The 21,258-nt window shown below is 49.2% G+C and overlaps 1 protein-coding gene across 2 annotated transcripts; it reads left to right on the top strand.

Annotated features, from left to right (window-relative positions):
- Window positions 1-994: 994 nt before the first annotated feature.
- Window positions 995-20,898, top strand: FOXJ2 (forkhead box J2). Of its 2 annotated transcripts, XM_033867056.2 has the most exons (11): window positions 996-2,081; window positions 8,024-8,370; window positions 10,327-10,401; window positions 11,223-11,291; window positions 11,474-11,614; window positions 12,098-12,296; window positions 14,506-14,889; window positions 15,306-15,407; window positions 16,215-16,424; window positions 16,981-17,079; window positions 18,138-20,898. In XM_033867056.2, exons 2-11 carry the CDS (start codon window positions 8,038-8,040, stop codon window positions 18,224-18,226), a joined length of 1,701 nt encoding a protein of 566 aa, XP_033722947.1. In that variant the 5' UTR covers window positions 996-2,081; window positions 8,024-8,037; the 3' UTR covers window positions 18,227-20,898. The 2 variants fall into 2 exon arrangements, with proteins under 2 accessions (XP_033722949.1, XP_033722947.1); XM_033867058.2 differs by lacking the exon at window positions 16,215-16,424 and having other exon boundaries at window positions 995-2,081.
- Window positions 20,899-21,258: the final 360 nt, after the last annotated feature.

Here is a 21,258-nt window from a genome sequence, read left to right on the forward strand (position 1 = left end):
GAATTTGCAGAGGAATAATATGATTCCAGGAGGAAAAATGGAAAAAAAAAAGGAAAAAAAACGCCTGATGGCGTTTTTTGTCTTTGGGTGAGGATTATTCTATAAGGGGCAGAGGATGTGAACATTCTGTACTGTGACCTGGTTAAGATTTGTTATAGAATTGTCAAGTGAACTGAACAATATATTTTTTTGAACAATATCCTTTATCCTTTGTATACTGTACAGTTTAAAAAGCATTTTCACATAAACGAGCTCATTTGATTCTTGCAGCAGCCTTATTGGGTGGGCAGGGCGAGCATCAGGATCTCATCTTCGCTAACCAAGATTCCATAGAACGAGGGCCTTGCACAAATTTATAAAGCTAGATCTTCTGATGTTTAGTCCAGAGTTTTCTCCGTTGCACGCTCGTTTTTCCCTTTCTACACTCAGTCATTCCACAAGCATTTACTGAACTCCGGGATGATATCAAGGTAACAGACTAACTTCGGCCCAACCCCATACCCTTTCAAAGCTATCCCAGGGGAAAAAGAAGCCCATCAAAGACATTCCTGAGAAAACCGATGTTCATCTGCGTGTAGAAGACAATGAAAAAAGGTCAGTGTGGCAGAATTAGCGTTGAACTGAAATTGACAGTTCCTGCGGCGCGAAACAGGGACTCTCCCGACAGACAGCAGGGGGGTGTCATCTCGTGTGGATGGCAAGCTGCACGGGGCCAAGTGGCGGGGTGGCGGCCGGAGGGCAGCGAGCGCGGCGTGCGTCCCCGGGACCGCGGGAGGCGCGCGGCGTGTCCCCAGGGAGCGCGGGGCCAGTGGCGCGGCTCCTCCGGCGCAGCTCATCCCCGGCGGCGCGGCCCGCGGCTCGGCTCCGCCGGCTCCTCCTTAACCTGCGCGGGGAGGCGGCGGCGGCGGCCGGCCGGGCGGGCGGGGGCGGGGGAGGAGCGCCGAGCGCGGCGCGGAGGCCGGGGAGGAGCCGGGGCCTGCAGCGGAGCAGAGCGGAGCCCGAGCCCCGGCCGAGTCTTGACACCGTCCGTCCGCCTCCTGGTTCCCCGGGAGCCCGGACTGGCCGGAGCCCGAGCGGTGGAGGCGCGGGGAGTGCCACGCGCCGGCGGGAGCGGACGGGACGGGACCAGAGAAGAGGCGCGGCCGCCGCCGCAGCAGTGACGGGCGTCGGGAGCCGCGGCCTCCCGGCCCCAGCTGCCCAGGCCAGCTCCGGGAGAGCGGGGAGTACGAGAACCCCACCCTCGGGGGCGCCCCAGGAGCGGAGGCGGGAGCGGGGACGGGAGCCACCTCTCCCCCGGCCGGAGAGATGACCCTTCGCGTTCGGGCGAGGGAAAGAAGAGACCTCTCTAGGGGACGAGTCTCTTCTTCCTAGAGGCGAGGAAGATCCCTGTACCGGCCCGGGGATGGAGCTCCCGAAGTAGAGGGGTTGATCCTTACCAAAGGCAGCGAGTGAGACCGCCCCGGCGAGCCTCCACTCCTCCAAACCCACTCTCCTCAGCTCTGGACTTTTGAGGCATAAAGGAAGGGGGATATGCCTATGGAGTAGACACCCTCCATCCCACCCACAGGGGAGAGGACTCCTTTTACACTCAGCGGCAGAGGACACTCCCGGGAGAGAAAAGGACTCAGCTCTCAGCCTTTCAGGAGAGGGGAAGAGCTCCCCCCAACTTCCTTGTACCTAGACGGTGGAACAGGGCAGAGCCCCTCCGCTCAGATCTCCAGCGGACAGAAAGAGCCCTCCACTCCCGACAGATTCAGTTTGGGGGGGAGGGGGACTCCCCCAAGGGGGAGGAGACAACTCCCGGTTGGGAGAGGCTCCTCCCCTCGTCCCCAGGGTCACCGGCCGAGTGTGGGGACTGTGCCACCTTCCCCAGGTGGGACCGCCTTCTCCTCCCCCTCCCCCTCCCCCCGCTCCTCCTCAGGGGACCCAGTTCCCCTCCCCAGCTTGGGGGGCTCAGCCAAGTACAGGAAGAGCCACTGAGGATGAGACTCTTCATCTGCCTCTGAAGAGGGGAGTCCCTCCAACCCCAAACTCCAGTACCAAGTGGTCCTGTCCCTCTGCTGGGGGAGACTTGGAGACAGGTCAGTGCTTGCTTTCTTTCATCTTCTCTCTGTCATCTTTAGGTACTAGTGGGTGTAGGGGGCTGAGATGGTGACTCTTGGGTTTCATTACTGGGGAAGGTAGAGTAACAACTCAGAACCTTCTGGGAAATGTGTTCTGAAGCTACTGGATTCAAGCCGTCATCTTGCTGCAGAGGCTCTGAGAAATGGGTTTCTTAGTGTTGGGGGACTAAAGGGATGGGATTCATTTGAGGTCCTTAGGGAAGTGTATGTTTTCATGCTGAGGGCAAAAGGGTATCAGAAAACACCTGCATCTTCAGCACTCCATCCACACAGTGTAATAATGATGGCAAGCCACATCCCAGCCGGACTCCCGTGCCACTCTCCATCCTTGGGCCTTTTCATGCAGAGAGTGGGCTCCCACTAAAGTCGTGGTGGCATTTGGTGGCCTGGCCTTGTCTGGGACTTCCGTTGGTATTACATTTTCTTACCTGTAACACTAGGTCACTTAATGTCCACCGGAGCTGTTCTCTGCAGCCCACTGTGATTACTGCTCCCTTGACAAGAAAACCAGTCTGTCTCCACTCACCCTGCCTCCAGCACCAAGAGGCCACAGGGAAAATGGGGATCCCATGTCCCGAGGCAAGAAGAAAGGGTGCGGGGGAATGCCAGCCCTGGGTTGAAGTTCTTCCCTAATGTTGGCCAGGTACCACTGCCCCAGTGCCCTACACCACTCCTGTCTTGCTGACGGTTCTCCAGGAGAAAGCAGATCCTGGAGAGGAGGAGAGGAGGGTTGCTGCCTAGCCTTCTTCCAGTCTTGCATCAAAATCAGTTGACTGGGGCTTCCCTGGTGGCGCAGTGGTTGAGAGTCCACCTGCCGATGCAGGGGACACGGGTTCGTGCCCCGGTCCGGGAAGATCCCACATGCCGCGGAGCGGCTGGGCCCGTGAGCCATCGCCGCTGAGCCTGCGCGTCCGGAGCCTTGCTCCACAACGGGAGAGGCCACAACAGTGAGAGGCCCGCGTACCGCAAAAAAAAAAAAAAAAAAAAAAAAAAAAATCAGTTGACTGCCAGGGAGATTTGAGCCCCCAAGGAGTTTCCTTTCAGAAAAGCACCTAATAGTCTCACCCTCTGCCTTCCTGTTCCTTGTTCAATTCTGGGTCTCTGGAACCTTGTATGTAAGTTTTCTTTCATAAGATAATAGCAGGAATCATCAAAGCCCAGACTGTCCAGAAAAGGCAAGTAAAAGGTGCCAGGAACTCCTTCTGGCTGAGCCTGGGCTGTGGGTTTAGTAGTGCTCTGCCTTTCAACCTGGGATCCCTAGCTGGGTGCCTGCTTTCCTGCCTCACCTTTAGGAAATACCTCGTCTCCTGTAAGGGGCATTAGACCCCACAGAGAGTCTAAGTGGGAGGCTTCATCTTATTTGGGTTTTGATGTTTCCTCCATTCTCTGTCTGGGCATTGGGTGGACTGAGTCTCTAAGTACATCCACTGGGTCCTGGAAGTTACCTGTTAGTCATGGTCAGTGAGACAGGGCTCTAATTCAGGTTTGTATGGCTGTGCTATAGAATGAGGTGCGTCTGTTTCTTACTTCAGGTGGATGTGGCTCTATCCACATCCGTGCAAGGTGTGGGGACAGGTACGTGTGTGCTTTTCAGACTAAGCCTCCAGTTACCTAGAACTGTGCGTTTCTGGTAGGCTTCTAAGAGCAGGTGCCCCTGTGTAGGAACATGGAGAGGGTGCTGGTGAGAATGCCCAGCTGGGAGGAAAGGCTTGGCCTGCGCTGTCCCGTGGGAGCCCTCATGAATGGCTGCATGAGAGTCATCCCACGCAGCAGGGCAGCCCAGTCTCAGGCTAGGAGCACTTCTTCTAGGACTGATAAGAGAGCTCCATTTTGGATGTAAATAGCGTGAGGATCCTTGGTTCTTAACTCTAGAACTCCCTCCCCCATTTTTTGAAAAGAGCCAGCTCTGTGGAACAGCAGACTATTTCTCACAAAGTACTTTACCAGATGCTGGAATGCTACTTGTTGAACGGCCCAGAGCGAGCTGGACCACAACACCTGCAGGTGTCTCACTGCCGCACAGTGTAACTGGCCCTGCTGGGACTGAGTTTCCCTAGTTCTCCTTGCCTCCGTGGAATCAGTTAGAAGCATATGGCTATTGAGTTGGAGTAACTATGACTTAGAAGGTGCTACTTTCCAGATCATGTCTTATGACTAGACCTAGTTCCCCCTGAAAAATAAGGGATGATATTCCCCCATTTCTTCATCCTGGGGAGTTTACTAGTCCTGGCATTGGTCAGTCCTGGGGCGACACTCCCCCCAAAGGAAAAGTTTGAGATTCTGACATCCTGAAAACTATTGAGAACTCAGTGCGGGTGTAAACCACTGCAAGTTCGCTACTTCCAGGCTTACCTGGATGGTCTGTCCATTTTCTAATTTTCAATTTCTAATATTCTCCTTTTTTTCTCATTCAAAAATGGTAATTGCTATACTTACATAACACTAGTGCTTTAAAAATTTTAACTCAAGGTAATCCTCCCAACCACCCTATGTAGGTACGGTTATCACCTCTGTTTTCCAATGGAGAAACTACAACACAGAGAGGTTAAGTAACTTGCCTGAGGTTGCACAGCCAGTAGGTAGTAAAGCCAGGATTGAAACCCAGGCAGCCTGGCTGGTAATCGGTAATGTGGCAGACTTAGCCACTGCTCTATTAGTTTCTGCGTTATGTACAGAGCAGGAAGTTATCATTCCTTAATGTCTGACCTTGGCACCATACAGAGAACAATTACTGACCTTTCAGAGAAAATGGGAAGAAAACTGTGCCTATTATTTTGGGTCTTACATGTCTCACCCAGGATCAGCCCCCGCCCCCCCCAACATAGAATGTCTTTCTGTTCTTCTTTGCCTTTCTCCCAATAGTGTGGTGTTCATTAGACGTTCCCTGGATGTGATGGAGCCTGCCCTTTGGCTGCCTTTCCCAGTTTCTATGGGTATTTCCTTTCAGTCTTCCAGCTCGAAGAGGAGAATGTAGCCTGACTCAGGTTCTGCCCCAGCCCAGTGGCACGAGGCCCACCTGCTGGGTAACTAGGTTGGTTGGACTGAGAAATGGAAGTACCTTTTGTGTGCCTTTCTAATAATAGCCCTGAACATTAGCCGGATGCCATTATTTTGGGGAGTGTGGCATGTGGGGCAGCCACTGGCTCTTTAAGCTTCTTTCACGTGCCTCCAGGCATGAAGCTTGGACAGTGTTTATGACGGCATCCCTTTTATTGATAGGGGGAAACTGAGGCAGGAAGATTTCAGGGAGCAAGGGGCGGTTCGGGACCTTTAGTGAGTTAATGTCAAGGTTCGGAATAGAATCAAGGAACCTCATTCTCTGAGGTTCCACACACTGGGCTGCCCTTCAAGAATGGGGAAGCGATGGGAGTGAGAAAATGGGATGGGTTTAGGGAGAATGGTGCTGAAAGATCACAAGGATCTTTCGCTGCGTCTATCGGAAGATATTTTGAGTGCTGGGGCGGTATCTGGAGGGCTGGCTGGGAGGGTGCTGGAGAAAGGTTAAATTTAACCTCAGTGTCCTAACCTGGTACTGGGGAAGTGCTAGGGAAGGGCATAGAACAAGTAGCAAAAGGCCAAGGGTGCTTCGCTTTCCGGAATTCACGGTGATTGGCACTGCCAGATGGGTTCTGTAAACCACGTTGATTGTACGCTCATGTCCCTCCCTGTCCAATGTCTGGAGAGTTTCAAATGAAATGTGCCCTGAAGGCTTCTGTGTACTTGAGGTGAGACTTCCCAAGGAGCTTCAGCGGGAGACAATAGGGAATAGGGTAAAATTCCTTACAGACCCAGGAGAACCCTGGTCATCGTGAACCCGCTCATCGCCATGTCACCGTTCAGCTGGGATAACCCAGCTACAGGACCAGGTGGCTGCCCATCGCACCCTGCTTTACCCCAGAAGCTGTGCTGCTTTGACTTAGTAAAGCGCTAGGAGGTCTGAGGCTTCCTGGAATGCTTAAATGTCCCTATTAGTTTCCAAGTTTCCGTGGTTTTAGGGCAAGATGGTGGTGGTGGGATGGCAAGGAGAGTGGTGGGGAGAGGAGCTAAGGATAAAGGGGAAACCCCATCGTGGTGCTGTTTCTGAACAGGGACTTTAAAGTTTTTTCTCCTGTCAAGCAATTCTTGGGTTGCAGTTGGGTCTCACGCTGCCCAAGCCCCCGAGGCGCTAAGGTGTTTCCTTGAGCCTTCGGGAGTGGGCGTGTTGCTGGCGAGCGCAGGGCAGGGGACATGCGCGTGCTTGCAGAGACTGCGTGGGTGGGGAACTTGGGGAATTGGGAGATGAGTGAGAATGCTGACCCTTCGGAGAATGTCTCCAGGGGAGAAGAGTCTCTAACTAGAAGAGGGAGCCAATAGCCTGAAAGATGTGTTGGAGGCGGAGACTGGGGTAGGCAGGCTTATCTGCGATTGAGCTTCTAACTACAGAGTGTGTGGATGTGTGTGTAGTTGCATGTAACGCTGGTGCGTATTATCTGGGTGTGGATTTAGAGGTTATATACGGAATAGGTTTTCTGTCCAGGATTCTGAGGCATGTTAGCCTCGGACGCCTCGATGGACCCTCAGCAGGGGTCCGAGGAAGAAATCCTAGCTGGAATCTGGCCGGCTGTGCAGGCACGAGCCGGTCAGGCAGCAAGCGCTTGGGGGGTGGCTGGCATCGACCCCAGGGGAGAGCCAAATGGCTACCAAGTGGTTCCTGCCAGCCTTTCCAGATTCTGCGATACAGATCTCACCCACCGTTCTTCACCTTCCCCCACCGAGACGTCACTCTAGCTGCACCTCTCCGCCTGCAAGAGCGCCCAGGCTGCGTGGGTGGCAGCCGGGCGTGCAGACAGCAGGCGTGGGCGGGTTGGCAGCGTCAGGAGTTTGCATGGAGGTGCAGCGAGCGTGCGTGCCAGGCCGGGAAGGAAGGAGAGAGGAGGAGGGCGGGAGAAGGGGAGCTAGCCCTTAGCCCCAGAGTGGTTATTTTTAGCCCGGCGATCTGATTGTTACCGGTGAGCGCGCAGCTGGGTGTCTCCCTGGCTCAGTGCAGCAGGGCAGGCCGAGAGGTGGGAGGGCCTTGCCAATGACTTCTTCCTGGTGTCGGTGTCTGTGGGCGGGAGCTCGCCAGGGGGAGCTTTAAAGGTGCCAGGGCAGCTGTGCTCGGGCTCCGTTCGCTCTGTGTGTGACTCTGTGCCCTATGGGTAACGTTATGCCGTGTGTCTCGTTGTGATCTCTGGTCGTGAGCCGCTGTTGATGTGTCCGTCTTGCATCTGTGCGTGGCTGGTCGTCACATGTAACTTATGTTGGGAACTATGTAATATGCCTCATGTGCACGCGTATGTGGGATAAAGAGGGTGAGCACTGGTATGGAACTGGCGTGAAACATCTTTAAAAGTGTTGGTGTGCGCTTCATTAGTGTACACTTGTGTTTACTCTGTTTTTCTTTGCACATTCACCCGTGCTATCTATCTGTGGTTGTTGAATGTAAATATAATAAGCATCACATAATTGGAGAATAGACTCTAGCTGATTTTACGTATTTATTTTATTTTTTAAAATTTATTTCTACATAGTTTAAAAAAATTATGTTATAGGGCTTTAAGTGAGAAGAATTGAGGGAATAGCTCAGTTTAGTGGGCGGTTTGATCTGCTTTTTAGTCCTGTGCGAAGGGAGAGGCCTCTTGGCCGTGTTCCACGTGAAGATGTAGAATAAGTACCAGTCTATCACCTGGTAGGTGGCTGGTGACATATCCGTTTGGGGGTTCTGGTAACACCTGCTCGAGGGCTATCCCAGGGGAGGAGTCTTCTACGGGAATTAGAGTGGGAAGAACCTCTCCTTCCCTTAAAGCCCTAGGATTTGTCTATTACTTGCCACCAGTAACCACAGGTAATATTTGTCTATTCTGTTTTCCTCTTCTCTACAGAACCCAGAAGTACCATGGCTTCTGACCTAGAGAGTAGCCTCACCTCCATAGACTGGCTCCCCCAGCTGACCCTCCGGGCTACCATTGAGAAGCTTGGGAGTGCCTCCCAGGCTGGGCCTCCAGGCAGCAGCCGCAAGTGTCCACCAGGCTCACCCACAGATCCTAACGCCACCCTGAGCAAAGATGAGGCAGCCGTCCACCAGGATGGCAAACCCCGATACAGCTACGCCACCCTCATCACCTATGCCATCAACTCCTCTCCAGCCAAGAAGATGACCCTCAGTGAGATTTACCGCTGGATCTGTGATAACTTCCCCTATTACAAGAATGCTGGCATTGGTTGGAAGGTGGGACGGCTTCTATACCCTGAGATGATTCTTAGCCTTGACAACCTTTTCCTCTACTTTTATTTCTTCCTATAACCTGGTCCAGTTCACTCTGAGCGTCTCAGAGTTGTGTGAACTTAAAAATCTCAGATCTCCCATCCGTCACTTTTTTTTCCAGAGTTGAACAACTTCCGTAAGGTGTATCGGGGACACGCCAGGGATACCGAGCCACTAAGTATAGTTATGGGGGCAACAGGATGCTGACGCTTATCAGACCCTCTTATCCTCTGGTTCATTTCACAGATATTTATTGCCACTCTGCTCTGTTGAAGTCACGTGCAGAGCGTGGCATTGCTCCATCCTACCTAGAGGTAGCATCTCGTCAGGTTTGCAGAGCTTCATTCCACATAGTCAGCATCTTTTGAAAAATTGTGTACGAAGAAAAAGAATAATATAATTAGATTCTTCCCCAACAGCTCATCCACCATGCAAGGAAGGAGAGGATAAGTTGTTTGGCTGGAGATAAAGGAAAAAGGGGCCTCCTCTTCCAAGCAAAGAAGGAAGACTGATATTCTCAGTCCTTTGGAGCAATCACTCGCTTGCCAGTTGTTGAGTAGGAATGGGGATTTAATGTAGGTCTGTCACTCTTTAAATCACCGGCTGACATACAGACCAGATGATGAGCTGGAGACTGTTGAAAGCATTTAGTGTTTCCTTTAGAAATATGTTCCTCCTAGCTGCCATAGCCTCCACCCACCTCATCCAAGACATGTAGCAACAATATTTCTTTCCTCCAAGTGTGACCATTCCATGGGCTGTTGAGAAGACAAAGGCAAAGTGGGCCTTGTTTCACTCATAATTTATATTTTGTTATCATTCACATCATCAGTTTTTGCTTTTTTTTTTTTTTCCCTTGGCCACACCACTCGACTTGTGTCATCTAAGTTCCCCGAGTAGGGATCAAACCCACGCCCTTGGCAGCGAAAGCTCGAGTCCTAACCACTGGACCGCTGGGGAATTCCCACATCATCAGCTTTAAAACATTTTTCTTTCACGACTGATAGAATGAATTAAGGAACGGGGCAGATGTGATTTTTTTTAATTGAAGTATAGTTGCTGTACAATATTATGTAAGTTATAGGTGTACAATATAGTGACTCACAGTTTTTAAAGGTTATACTCCATTTATAGTTATTACAAAATATTGACTGTATTTCCCATATTGTACAATATAGCCTTACAGCTTATTTTATACACAATAGCTTGTACCTCTTACTCCCCTATTCCTATATTGCCCCTGCTCCCCTCTCCCCACTAATAACCACAAGTTTGTCCTCTATATCTGTGAATTTGCTTCTTTGTTGTTTTATTCCCTAGTTTGTTGTATTTTTCAGATTCCACATGTTAGCGATATCGTACAGTATTTGTCTTTCTCTGTCTGACTTATTCCACTAAGCATAATGCTCTCCAAGTCCATCCATGTTGCTGCAGATGCAAAATTTCATTCTTTACTATGGCTGAGTAGTATTCTGGTGTGTGTGTGTGTGTGTGTGTGTGTGTGTGTGTGTGTGTGTGTGTGTATGCACACACCCCACATCTTCTTTATCCATTCATCTATTGATGGACACTTAGGTTTGGGCAGATGTGATTTTGACGCATTTATATAGAGGCATTTATATACCTGTTGTTAGTTAGATGGAAAGATGGAAAAACTATATAATCAGCTTTCTAGAAGCACCTGATAGTCAAATTTACAGCCATTACCTCTCATCAATTTAATTGCTTCCTTTTTCTTATCTCATTGCTCTTGCTATCTGATAGGTAATTTCCTCCATCAGTATAGTTAAGAGGTGCTTTGTTCACCCTGATACTTGAACTTTAGTGTGTGTTATATCCCTTTGTGTCCCTCTGGGCACTACTGGAAAATTTTCTGCTTTGCACGATGCTCAAATCTAACTTGCTTCTCTGCTTCCCCAGAATTCAATTCGGCACAACCTTTCTCTCAACAAGTGTTTCCGGAAGGTGCCCAGACCTCGGGATGATCCTGGGAAGGTGAGATTCTGCTGTAAGCGGTGAAGGGAGGGGAGGAAGGAGCGAGAAGTGGTTGACAGCTTAGAGTCCTATGGCTGTTTTAATTACCCAGAAGAGGAAATCATGTTAATTAGAGAAGCAGCTTTATTTTTTTCCTCAAAGGAAGAGCTTGGTTATCAAGCTGGTGGGTCCCCATGAGAGTGAATGACTAAGGAAGACTGAAATTTTTTTTAAATAGAAATATTTATTTAAAAAATGGACCTTGATGCCCCCTTTTTTGTGCATGGTGCTCTTTCTAGGTGTAAAAGGTGGGCTTAATAACCTTTGTAGGAGTTTTTCTGTATAAGAATCCCATGATTTTACCTTCAGAAGGGAGAAGGGATCGATCATCCTCTTTGTTTGACAGCTGTGGAAGCTGAAGTCCAAGAGACTTTTGCCTCAGATCACGTGGAAGGGAAGGGTTGGTCTGGACATTTCCAGCTCTTTGAACTAGATGCTGTGTTCTGTCCCTCTAGAATGATCGAGGCCTCAGTGAGCTGTTAGGACAAATTTAGTCCTCAAAAATAGCTGGTACCCTCAGGATTACAGTCCTGTGAATTTACAGTCATTTTTCTTTTCTTTCTTTTTTTTAAGGTTCCAGATAGATGATCTTCTTTAATGTTAATGTTATTTATTTATTTTTTTAAATTGAAGTATAGTTGAATTTCAGTCCAGTTATATTTTAAAAAATATAACTCTTATTTTATGTGAAAATCCCTTCAAATGTCTACTTTTCCAAAGGTGGGAATTTCCGTATATAATGATTTTTTTTTTTTCTTTATGGGGATGGGTTCTTCTTCTAGGGCTCTTATTGGACAATCGATACCTGCCCTGACATCTCCCGAAAGAGAAGACACCCTCCCGATGATGATGTAAGTCTCCACCTCAATGAGATGCCATTTATGAGCCAGCTGCTCCTTCCACATCTTTGCCTGCTTTTTCAGTCATTTCCTAAATTTGGGGCCAAGGTCAAATACCAGCAGGTGTGGAACCATTGGTCTTGGGAGGATGTTTAGCATCTGCTTATAGATTTCTCTTCTTTCACAACCCTCAGCTATCCCAGGACTCACCAGAACAGGAGGCAAGCAAGAGCCCACGGGGAGGTGTTCCAGGGAGTGGAGAAGCCTCACTGCCTCCCGAGGGGAATCCTCAGATGCCACTTCAGAGCCCCACATCTATCGCCAGCTACAGCCAGGTAGGAGGTGGAGGTGGCAGGGGATATAGGGATGGATGGATGGATGGATGGATGGATGGATGGATGGATGGTTGAATAGATTCATATATCTGTTGGTTCAAAATTATGTGTTGAGAATCTGTGCTATGGTAGGCAGATAAATTGGGAAAGAAGGAGAAAGGGAAAGAGGGAAGCTGAGAGAGAGATGGAGAGAGAGAGACGACAAAGTTTTAAGAAAGATCAGAAAAAAAGTGGTGAGAAGACAAGAAAGAGAGCCAAAAAGGTTATGAGAAAGGAAAGATTGACTATGCATGTAGCACAGGAAAAGGGCGAGAAGCTACAGCAAGATAGGAACGAATGAGAAGAGACGGAGAAAATGATGCTCACTCATTGAGAAGGTGGGAGAGCATGAAGAGGACAGGCAGAGAACTTGGTGTCCACTAAGGGGTTGTATTGGTCCCTCACGTAGGACATGTATCGAGTCTTTCTTACCTCTTTCTGCAGGGCACAGGGTCTGTGGATGGCGGAGCAGTGGCAGCAGGGGCTGCAGGCCGAGAGAGCACCGAGGGTCCCCCTCCCCTGTACAACACCAACCATGACTTCAAATTCTCCTACTCAGAGATCAATTTTCAGGATCTAAGCTGGTCCTTCCGCAACCTCTACAAATCCATGCTGGAGAAGTCCTCTTCGTCCTCTCAGCATGGTGAGTCTGGAGTGGGGAGGGGAGCAGAGACGTCCTTGGGTTTTTGAACAGATGGGGACATTCTCTTCTTTCCCTCTTTTTCTTACTTGTAACACAAGGAGAGGTTGATCACTGGTCAGGGAAAGCATGTCATGAGCCACAACTGTGTGGAGTCAGAGCTCTTCTGGCTTAGTTCTGAAGGACAGCTGTTTCAAGAGGCGAGCTGGGTCATTAGTTTCAGTAAGTGAGTTGGAGGAATCCCCCATCTGTTCCAACTAAGGGCCATGATTTTATGGCTGCCAGCAAGTCATTCTGAGGATGGCCACTAGGGGACAGCAGTAGTTTCCTTTTCCTAAGAATCCCTGCGTTTCACTGTGAGAACAATTTAATTTTATTTTTTAACGTATTTATGTTAATTTTAATTAGGAACAATTTCAAACAGATGCAAAAATAGAGAAAATAGTCTAATAAACCCTCATGTTTTCATTGCCCAACTTTACCAGTTACCGATATGTTAAGCTTGTTTTGTTTACCACCCAGATTTTCTTTAAATGGAGGAATTTAATGCACATCGTTCTACTTGCAAATGCTGGTTCAGTATGCATCCTTAATGACGAAGACTTTTCTTTTAGTTATGCATTGCCATGATGACTCCTAACACAGTAAATAATGCTTCCTTAATATCAGTTTATATCTCATCCATACTCAAATTTCCCAAATTACCATAAGAGAATGATTTGAAGCCGTTATTGGGAGACTTTTTTTTTTTTTGCGGTACGCGGGCCTCTCACCGCTGTGGCCTTTCCCGTTGTGGAGCACAGGCTCCGGACGCGCAGGCTCAGCGGCCATGGCTCACGGGCCCAGCCGCTCCGCGGCATGTGGGATCCTCCCGGACCGGGGCACGAACCCATGTCCCCTGCATCGGCAGGCAGACTCTCAACCACTGCGCCACCAGGGAAGCCCCTAACCACTTTTTATCATTCCATTAATCTCCGGCCGCCTATCCAGGGCCACTGGACAGAACAAGATCTCATGATTCACCTAAAGTCCTGACTTCATCCCTACCTCTAAATTCTTTTTAAAAATTTAGGGGAATTCCCTGGTGGTCCAACGGTTAGGACTCCGCGCTTCCACTGCAGGGGGCGTGGGTTCAAACCCCGGTCGGGGAATTAAGATCCCGCAAGCGATGTGGTGTGGCAAAAAAATAAAAAGTAAAAATAAAATAAAAAATAAAAATTTAAGAAACAGGAATCACAGAGCACTGAACCAGACAATCTCTCAAAAAGTCTCCCAATAGGGGCTTCTCTGGTGGCGCAGTGGTTGAGAGTCCGCCTGCCGATGCAGGGGACACGGGTTCGTGCCCCGGTCCGGGAGGATCCCACATGCCGCGGAGCGGCTGGGCCCGTGAGCCATGGCCGCTGAGCCTGCGCGTCCGGAGCCTGTGCTCCGCAACGGGAGAGGCCACAACAGTGAGAGGCCCACGTACCGCAAAAAAAAAAAAAAAAGTGGTTAGGAGTCACTTTGGGGAAAATTGTCTTAATTGTCATTAATTGTCTTTTATATCCCAGGGGATTCCTATCTAGAGTTGTGTTGCTAGATTGCAGCATTCGCTTGAGAAATGAGTCCAACTCAGGTGATTTGGTTGATTGGAAGTAGGGAGCTTGGAGGGCTCCCAGAAACAAAGGGAAAAAATCAGATGGAGCAAGGACAGCAGAGAGTTCACTCAAGTTTAATCACGGCTGAAGGCTGAAAGCCCGGGTCTCCATCTCGAGCTCTTCCCTGCCCCATCTGTTTGAGAAATTCATCCGTCCCCACTCTACTGCGTACCCAGACTCCGTTTTTCGTAGTGACTGCAAGAGGCAGAAGCGTGTAGGACAATAAGGAAAAGGAGAGAACAGAGGCCCATGGCTTTGTTTTATTTATAATTTGCTTTTGGAACTTTACCTGATGTCCGATGTCTTTTGAAACTGTGATTCCAGGACTACATCCCAGATCCTTGAAAAATAGCATGAAAAGGTGCATGCTGACCTTTTGGCTAAAATTTCAGCGGTTGTCGGTGCTGTCGAGGGCCTCTGTCTGTCGGTTACCCCTGCCGGGGCGGGGGAGGAAGGGGGCCCAGGGGACCCTGCTGTCCCAGAACGTCCCGTCTCCAGCCAGTGGACGTCCTGAGTGATGCGTTGCCCCGCTCACGTACCCGCTTCCCCCCCCCCGCCCCCGCCCCTCCCCGCAGGCTTTTCGTCTCTCCTGGGGGACCTGCCGCCCTCTAACAACTACTACATGTACCAGCAGCCGCCGCCGCCGCCTCCGCCGCCGCCGCCGCCTCCGCAGCCGCAGCCGCAGCCGCAGCCGCAGCAGGCACCCGCCCAGGGCCCCTCCAATGTGGGCGGTGCGCCCCCCCTGCACACCCCAAGCCCAGATGGTTGTGCCCCACCAGGGGGGAAGCAAGCGGGGGCCGAGGGCTACGGGCCGCCCCCTGTGATGGCCATGCACCCACCCCCGCTGCAGCACAGCGGCTACCACCCTCATCAGCACCATCCCCCCACCCACCCTGCCCAGCCGCCGCCGCCGCCGCCACAGGCACAAGGCCAGGCTCCCATCAACAGCACTGGCTTTGGTGAGTAGGGAGGGTGCAGGGAGACCCTAGAGGACTGCGGGCTGAGCCCCCTGTTCTGACTCTGGCAGGAGGTGCGGCTGGTTAGGAAGTTTAACAGTGGGTCTTGTAGCCTCTCTCCCATGAGAGCTCGTCTGAGCCACAGAGGTTGCTGCTTGGAGCTCTGTATTAGAGAATTCTTGGATAAATTGGGATGGTTTTTCATATTCTTTTGCCCATGAGCTTGGCTGTCTGTAATTAAAGCATCGATAGCTTTGTTTGTCCTGAATCTCCAGGGAGGGAGAGTCCAAAATTATCTCGGTCATGCAGCTGATAACCTACGTAGACACAAGAATCTTGCATTCAGTAGTCAGTCTGCTGTCAGTTGGCGGCTCTCTTGCCCCTCACTCTGTCTCATTACCACGCCCCCCTCTTTACAGCCTTTCCTCCTGACTGGTGCTCCAATATTGACTCCTTAAAGGAAAGCTTCAAGATGGTGAACCGGCTCAACTGGTCCAGCATTGAGCAGTCACAGTTCTCAGGTTAGTGATCAAAGGATGGTGCCTGGAGGGAAGAGGGATATAGCGGAAGTGGAAAAACCCAATGGAAACCGGAACCAGGAGGGGATGGTTAAGTGAAGCTTGAGGATGGAGGATTTCATGTTACACAAGGTGGATAATATTGATGCTCTCTTCAAGTTAGTTTTAATTAATTTCTGCCTTAATGCAAAATACGACGGTGGTTTATTCCACTGAGTTTTATCTTCAGGAGAACAAGACTCTCAGGAATTCATCACCCTGGACCACTATTTTGTAGTTTTGTCACCATTTACTGACACTGTGACCACGGCTAATTCACTCAGTCACTTTGAAACTTATTCATCAGAAAGATGGAAATTATAATAAGAATTTACTGAGGAACCAAATGTAAAATAGATAGCTAGTGGGAAGCAGCCGCATAGCACGGGGAGATCAGCTCGGTGCTTTGTGACCACCTAGAGGGTTGGGATAGGGAGGGTGGGAGGGAGATGCAAGAGGGAGGGGATATGGGGATATATGTGTATGTATAGCTGATTCACTTTGTTATACAGCAGAAACTAACACAACATTGTAAAGCAATTATACTCCAACAAAGATGTTAAAAAAAATTTATAAAAAGAAAAGAATTTAGTAAGGAAGAAATGGAATGAGAGTTTGAAAATGTAGGACTCTAACGGATGTCAGTTATTGGTAGCGCATATAATCAGCAGTGTTGATTGGCCGTCTAGTTGGAGCAGTGAGTTGGGCATAGAGCCGCTAGGGGCATTGGGGCGTCTGCAAGGCTAGCCTTTCTTGCTGCTCTGTTTGCAGAGCTGATGGAGAGTCTGCGGCAGGCAGAGCAGAAGAACTGGAGCCTGGACCAGCATCACATTGCCAATCTGTGTGACTCCCTCAACCACTTCCTCACTCAGACTGGTCACGTGCCCCCACAGGGGGGCTCCCACCGGCCACCCGCCCCCGCCCGCATTGCTGACTCCTGTGCCCTCACTAGTGGCAAGCAGGAGCCAGCCATGAACCAAGGTACCGCACAAAGCAGGCTGCCGAGGAGGTGGAGATTGGATGATGTAAAGGAAGGGGGACGAGAAGGGCAGAAGGGAACTGAGAAACATCAGCTTATGAGCAGTGATCCAAATGCCAAAGAGATAGACCGTATGATTCCTTTTAGATCTTGATCTGGGAGGTCAGGGTTACTGAAGAAAAGGGAGGAGAAAGTCCCTGTTCCAAATCTGTGTCTCAGTAACCCTTCCCTGGATTGTAATTAGGTGGAGTTGTGATTCTCTACAGTTATATGGTCTTCAAACTGGTGAAGTAAGAGTCAATGATCACGGTTCTATATTTGTCATCCTTCTGATAGCTGTGATATTGAACTCCACCAGTATCGGGTCCCTTTGTGCCCTAAGTGGTGAGGACTGATAGCTTCTGCAGAAAGCCTCGATGCCCACAGGAGCTACAGAACAGAGCAGGGAAGGGAGAAGAGATGAAGGGGAGGAAGAGTACTTTTTTCTCCCTCTCTGTCTGACTCTGCTTCCTTGAATACGATGGTCCCACTCACTTAAGTCTTGTCTTGCTTTGGCAGTGAACTCTTATGTGCACCCTCAAGCCCCCCACCTCTACCCGGGTCCATCACCAATGTACCCACTTGCCACCCAGGACTCAGCAGGATACAATCGCCCAGGTAAGAACCAGGAAGCTTGTTTCACCACCAGCGAGTCGTTTGGCTTTCCTACGGCTCCTCCGAACCTGCATTCTTGGCTCTTTTGCCTGCACCTGCTGGGAGGGGGTGAGCCTTCCTGATTCTCAAGGCTGGAGGGTGGTCCACCTGCTGGGGAGGTGTATGTCATGGGAGACTAAAGAAGACCGACTTACTTTAAAATGAGCTCGTGCCTGCAGTGATGAAAGGAAGTAGAAGCATGGCTATAAACAAAAGATAGACGTGTAGAACATTTATGCCTGGCTTCGGAATCTAAGTGGGAGGTACATTCAGACAAATGACATGAACATGTTATGCAAATGTACCTGCTTTGTGCCCACATCTGCTTTCTTGTCTTCCTGACCTCTAGTATCAGGGTTCTGGGATTGAACTACCTCTGATGGTGAGAGTAGGTGGGGAGACCCTAAATTGCCATAAATACTACAGAACGAACAGATCCTTCACCTTTAAATGCATTCGAGAAAAATCACTGTTATCATGCTGCCTAACCGCAGTGTTTTCAATTTTGGAGGTGACGTTCATCTCTTTGTCCAAGTATTCCTTTTCCGTGCGATTTATATACAAATTTCTGTATTGCTATTTCATGTAACAGTATATTCTGTATGTTTTTTTGTCATTATTATGTAGTCTTCCTAAGTATAATTTTTTTTTCTTTTTTTTTTTTTGTTTTTTGGCCGCGCATCGTGGCTTGCGGGATCTTAGTTCCCCGACCAGGTATCACACCCGGGCCCTTGGCAGTGAAAGCGCAAAGCCCTAACCACTGGACCGCCAGGGAAGTCCCCATGAGTATAATTTTTAACAGCTGCGTACTGTGACATTGCCATGTGGCCTAGTTTACTCTGAGTCTTTCCTGAGATCTCACCGAAGTGGTGGCCGGAAACAAAAATAACTCTGGGCTGATAAGGACCATAGTTTCCCCAGACCTTCCCCATGGTGGTGTTTGGGGTTGACCACCATCCGTCAAGATGGATAGAACGGCTTCCCATCCACTCTCCTTTTAATCTCCTTCTCTCTTCCCACAGCACACCACATGGTCCCTCGGCCGCCAGTTCCACCTCCTGGGGCCAATGAGGAGATCCCCGATGACTTCGACTGGGACTTGATTACCTAGTGCATCTGAGAGCCTGGCCATCAGCCCAGGGCTGGGTGGTGAAGTCTGGCAGTGGGGAAAGCACAGTCCCAGCCCATCCCTTCCGCCCTTGCCTGTATATAGATATATATCCTCTTTTTTTTTTTTTCTTTCTCTGCCAGAGAAGCCACCGCAAGATGCTGCCGAAGATAACCCCCTCTTTTCTGCCTCATTCTTCCTCTTCCTTCTTGTTTTTTTCCTAATTCTTTTATTATTATTCTTATTATATTATTATTATTATTATTGGTTATATGCTGTCTCCGGTCTCCTGTCCCTCCACCATGGACCACGTCCACCTCTTGCTAATTTAAAATCATCTGGCTGGAAGGTGAGGCCATGAGAGCCGCAGAGAAGGGTCTCAAACTTTGATTTCCTTTTCGTTTTGGGAAAGTCAGCGCTAGTCCCACCTTTCAGCCCCACGTTGTTTTCTGTGGATATCCGTTGGATCCAGGACTGGAGAAGCCACGTTATCGAGTAGAAGGGATCTAAAACACTGCTTGGCAACCATGAATTTGCAGGTTTTACTCAATGGTGCTAATTTTGTCCTCTGAGCTCTTCCTTGTCCCTTTATCTCTCCAATCCTACTTCTGCTGACCCTCATTCCCCATCAAGGGTGAGCGTGATGGTGGTGGCAATAAAATCCTAGTGGAATAGGAGGTCTGGGTTGGGTCGGGTAGAATATCGTAGAGGGGTGATGGAATATAAGACAGTCAGAAATTGCGTCTGTGCTACTCTGTCAGATAAACTGCCATTGGCTTATTCCTGGCCTGTTCTCTGTAGGAGATAGAGTCGGGCTTAGCCAGAGCTCTGCTTCTCTGGTGGAAATGAGGACAGCTCTTCAGCATAGGTTCAGCTTTTTGGAGATGGTTTCAGTTGAACCATTTTGACTTTTTAAACATCATTTTCTCTGGAAATCAACTGTGGCTTTTATTTGCATTTCCCAATTATCCTTTCACCCCCTTATCTCATTCAGCAAATATTATTTTGTCCTCCTTTAGTTGTCTACTCGTCTCTTCCACCCATGGTATTTTCTTCCCCCATTTTCTGGCATTCTCAAGAAAGGAGAGTAACCCATTACTCCTTGTAGTCTCACCACAGCCTAGGGCAAGACGGGAATCTCTTTCCCACCCATCATAGCAGAACCAAACCTACAGTACTGGTGGCAGGAGGGTGCGGGGAGGAGAGGGGAGCTGGCATAGACGTGGGTGGAGAATATTTCAGTTATTTAACAATGTAGGCAAATGCTTCTCTTGGAATCCAGATCATTGGGGCTGAGGCTTTTGCAATCAGGCTTTTGAGGGGTGAAGGGAAATTGGTAGAGGGGAATAAGTAACCTAAAGCAAAGAGTTCCATGAGGGCCAAGGGAGACCGCCCCCCGCCCAGAGAAAGGTACAGGGATAACTTAACCTCCTTTAACAAGGAGTGGCCATGATTTATTGCTGCAAAGTACTTAGTGTATATTTGATATTAATCGTTGAATCTTAGTCATGAGAGGGAAGAACAATTTTACTTCTGTTTTTATTTTGCTGAATGTTCACTTTCTCAAAGCTGCAGGACAAAATGTACCGAATGGACAAGGCCACTCTCTCTGTGATTTCTGCTTTGTGTTCATATTCTTTTATTTACCCATGCTTTCTGCTCTCCTGCTTGTCCCCCTCATCCGCCCCTTCCTTTCTTTGTAAGGGATGCTATATGAGTTTGTTGAAGACGTCCAGTGAGGCTGAAGTCAGGGGGCAAGAAAGGGCAGTTAACTAAACAGCACTTTATTTCTTTGAAGTTCTTTGTAAGAAGTAGGGGTGTGAGTGGTGTGAATCCCCCATGGTGTCGGAGGGCAGTTAGTGGGGTTGAAGTATGCCGTAAGATTTCCCCTTGGGGAAGGGAGAATTTCTCTTGAGGGTGGTGACACGCCTTTGCCCAGTGTCCTTATCTGAGGCGTGTCTTCCTTACCCTTCCAGTCAAGGTGCCTCCTGCATACAACGTCCCATCTGTTCTCCCTAAGATTCCCCCTTGACAAATCATCATTCTTTTCTAAACCCCTTTTCTACCCAGATCCATACAGGATTTGCAAGGGTAGACTAAATCAGACATGTAAATGTCTCTTGTTTATATTTCATCTGTGTCTTCTGAAAACGAGGGTCATTAAGAACTCTGGCAGGCAGCCGGAGTAACTGAAGTCTGGGGCTAGGGCTGGAGATTGGCCGTCAGGCCTTCTGGGATCTTAGCTCCTCTCCACTAAACCCAGCCTTGCTAAATGGCACAGGACAAACCTGACCCTCTTTGGGCCTCGGTTTCCCCTACCCTCCATGAAATGGAAAGAATCCTACTTTGTCTTGTTGGTCCAGCATTGCTGGCCGTGAAAGTTTTGTCATTGTTGTTGTCTTGGGTGATGTGTGCGAAACTGCAGGAGCTCACTGCCTAAAAGAGGAAGTAAGGGAGAAAGTGGAGGAGAGGGATGGAAGGAGCAATTCGTTGGTATTGATCCGCCCATCCCTGCCTTTCTCTCTTCAACCCCCACGTTTCTGGTTTGGTGAGTCCTTCATACCACCCATAATGCTTTGCATTGGTGCAGGCTGGGGCGGGGGGTGTATGGTCTCACAAGTTGTTGTTGTTTGCATGCTTTCTTAATAAAAAAAAAAAGAATGTTTATGGTTTTATCTTCCTGGCGCTGGTCTTAAATTTGTTTTTGCCAGGGTAGGAAAAGAGAAATGTGAAAGCATTTGTCTTCTATTGCCCCTCCTCACCACCCCTCACTGGGTTTGATTAGTTGACCCTGACATTCTTGGTAAGATTGATGGGAAAAAAGAATTAAAAGCATGCCTTTAACATTCTTTTTTTCAAATGCTATTAAATATAGCAAAATACTGTTGGGAGAGGCAGTGCCCCCTTGCAGCTTGATGTCCGGGCTAAGCCATCTTGCTTGCATTCTGGGATATTGTAAAGATTAAAGATCCTACAATTTGAGGAAGACTTGGGTCCCCCTCTGGGACTCCCAGTGAACACTTACAGGTACTCGC

This window comes from Tursiops truncatus, chromosome 11 (assembly GCF_011762595.2).
Source record: "Tursiops truncatus isolate mTurTru1 chromosome 11, mTurTru1.mat.Y, whole genome shotgun sequence".
Taxonomy (NCBI): Eukaryota; Metazoa; Chordata; class Mammalia; order Artiodactyla; family Delphinidae; genus Tursiops; species Tursiops truncatus.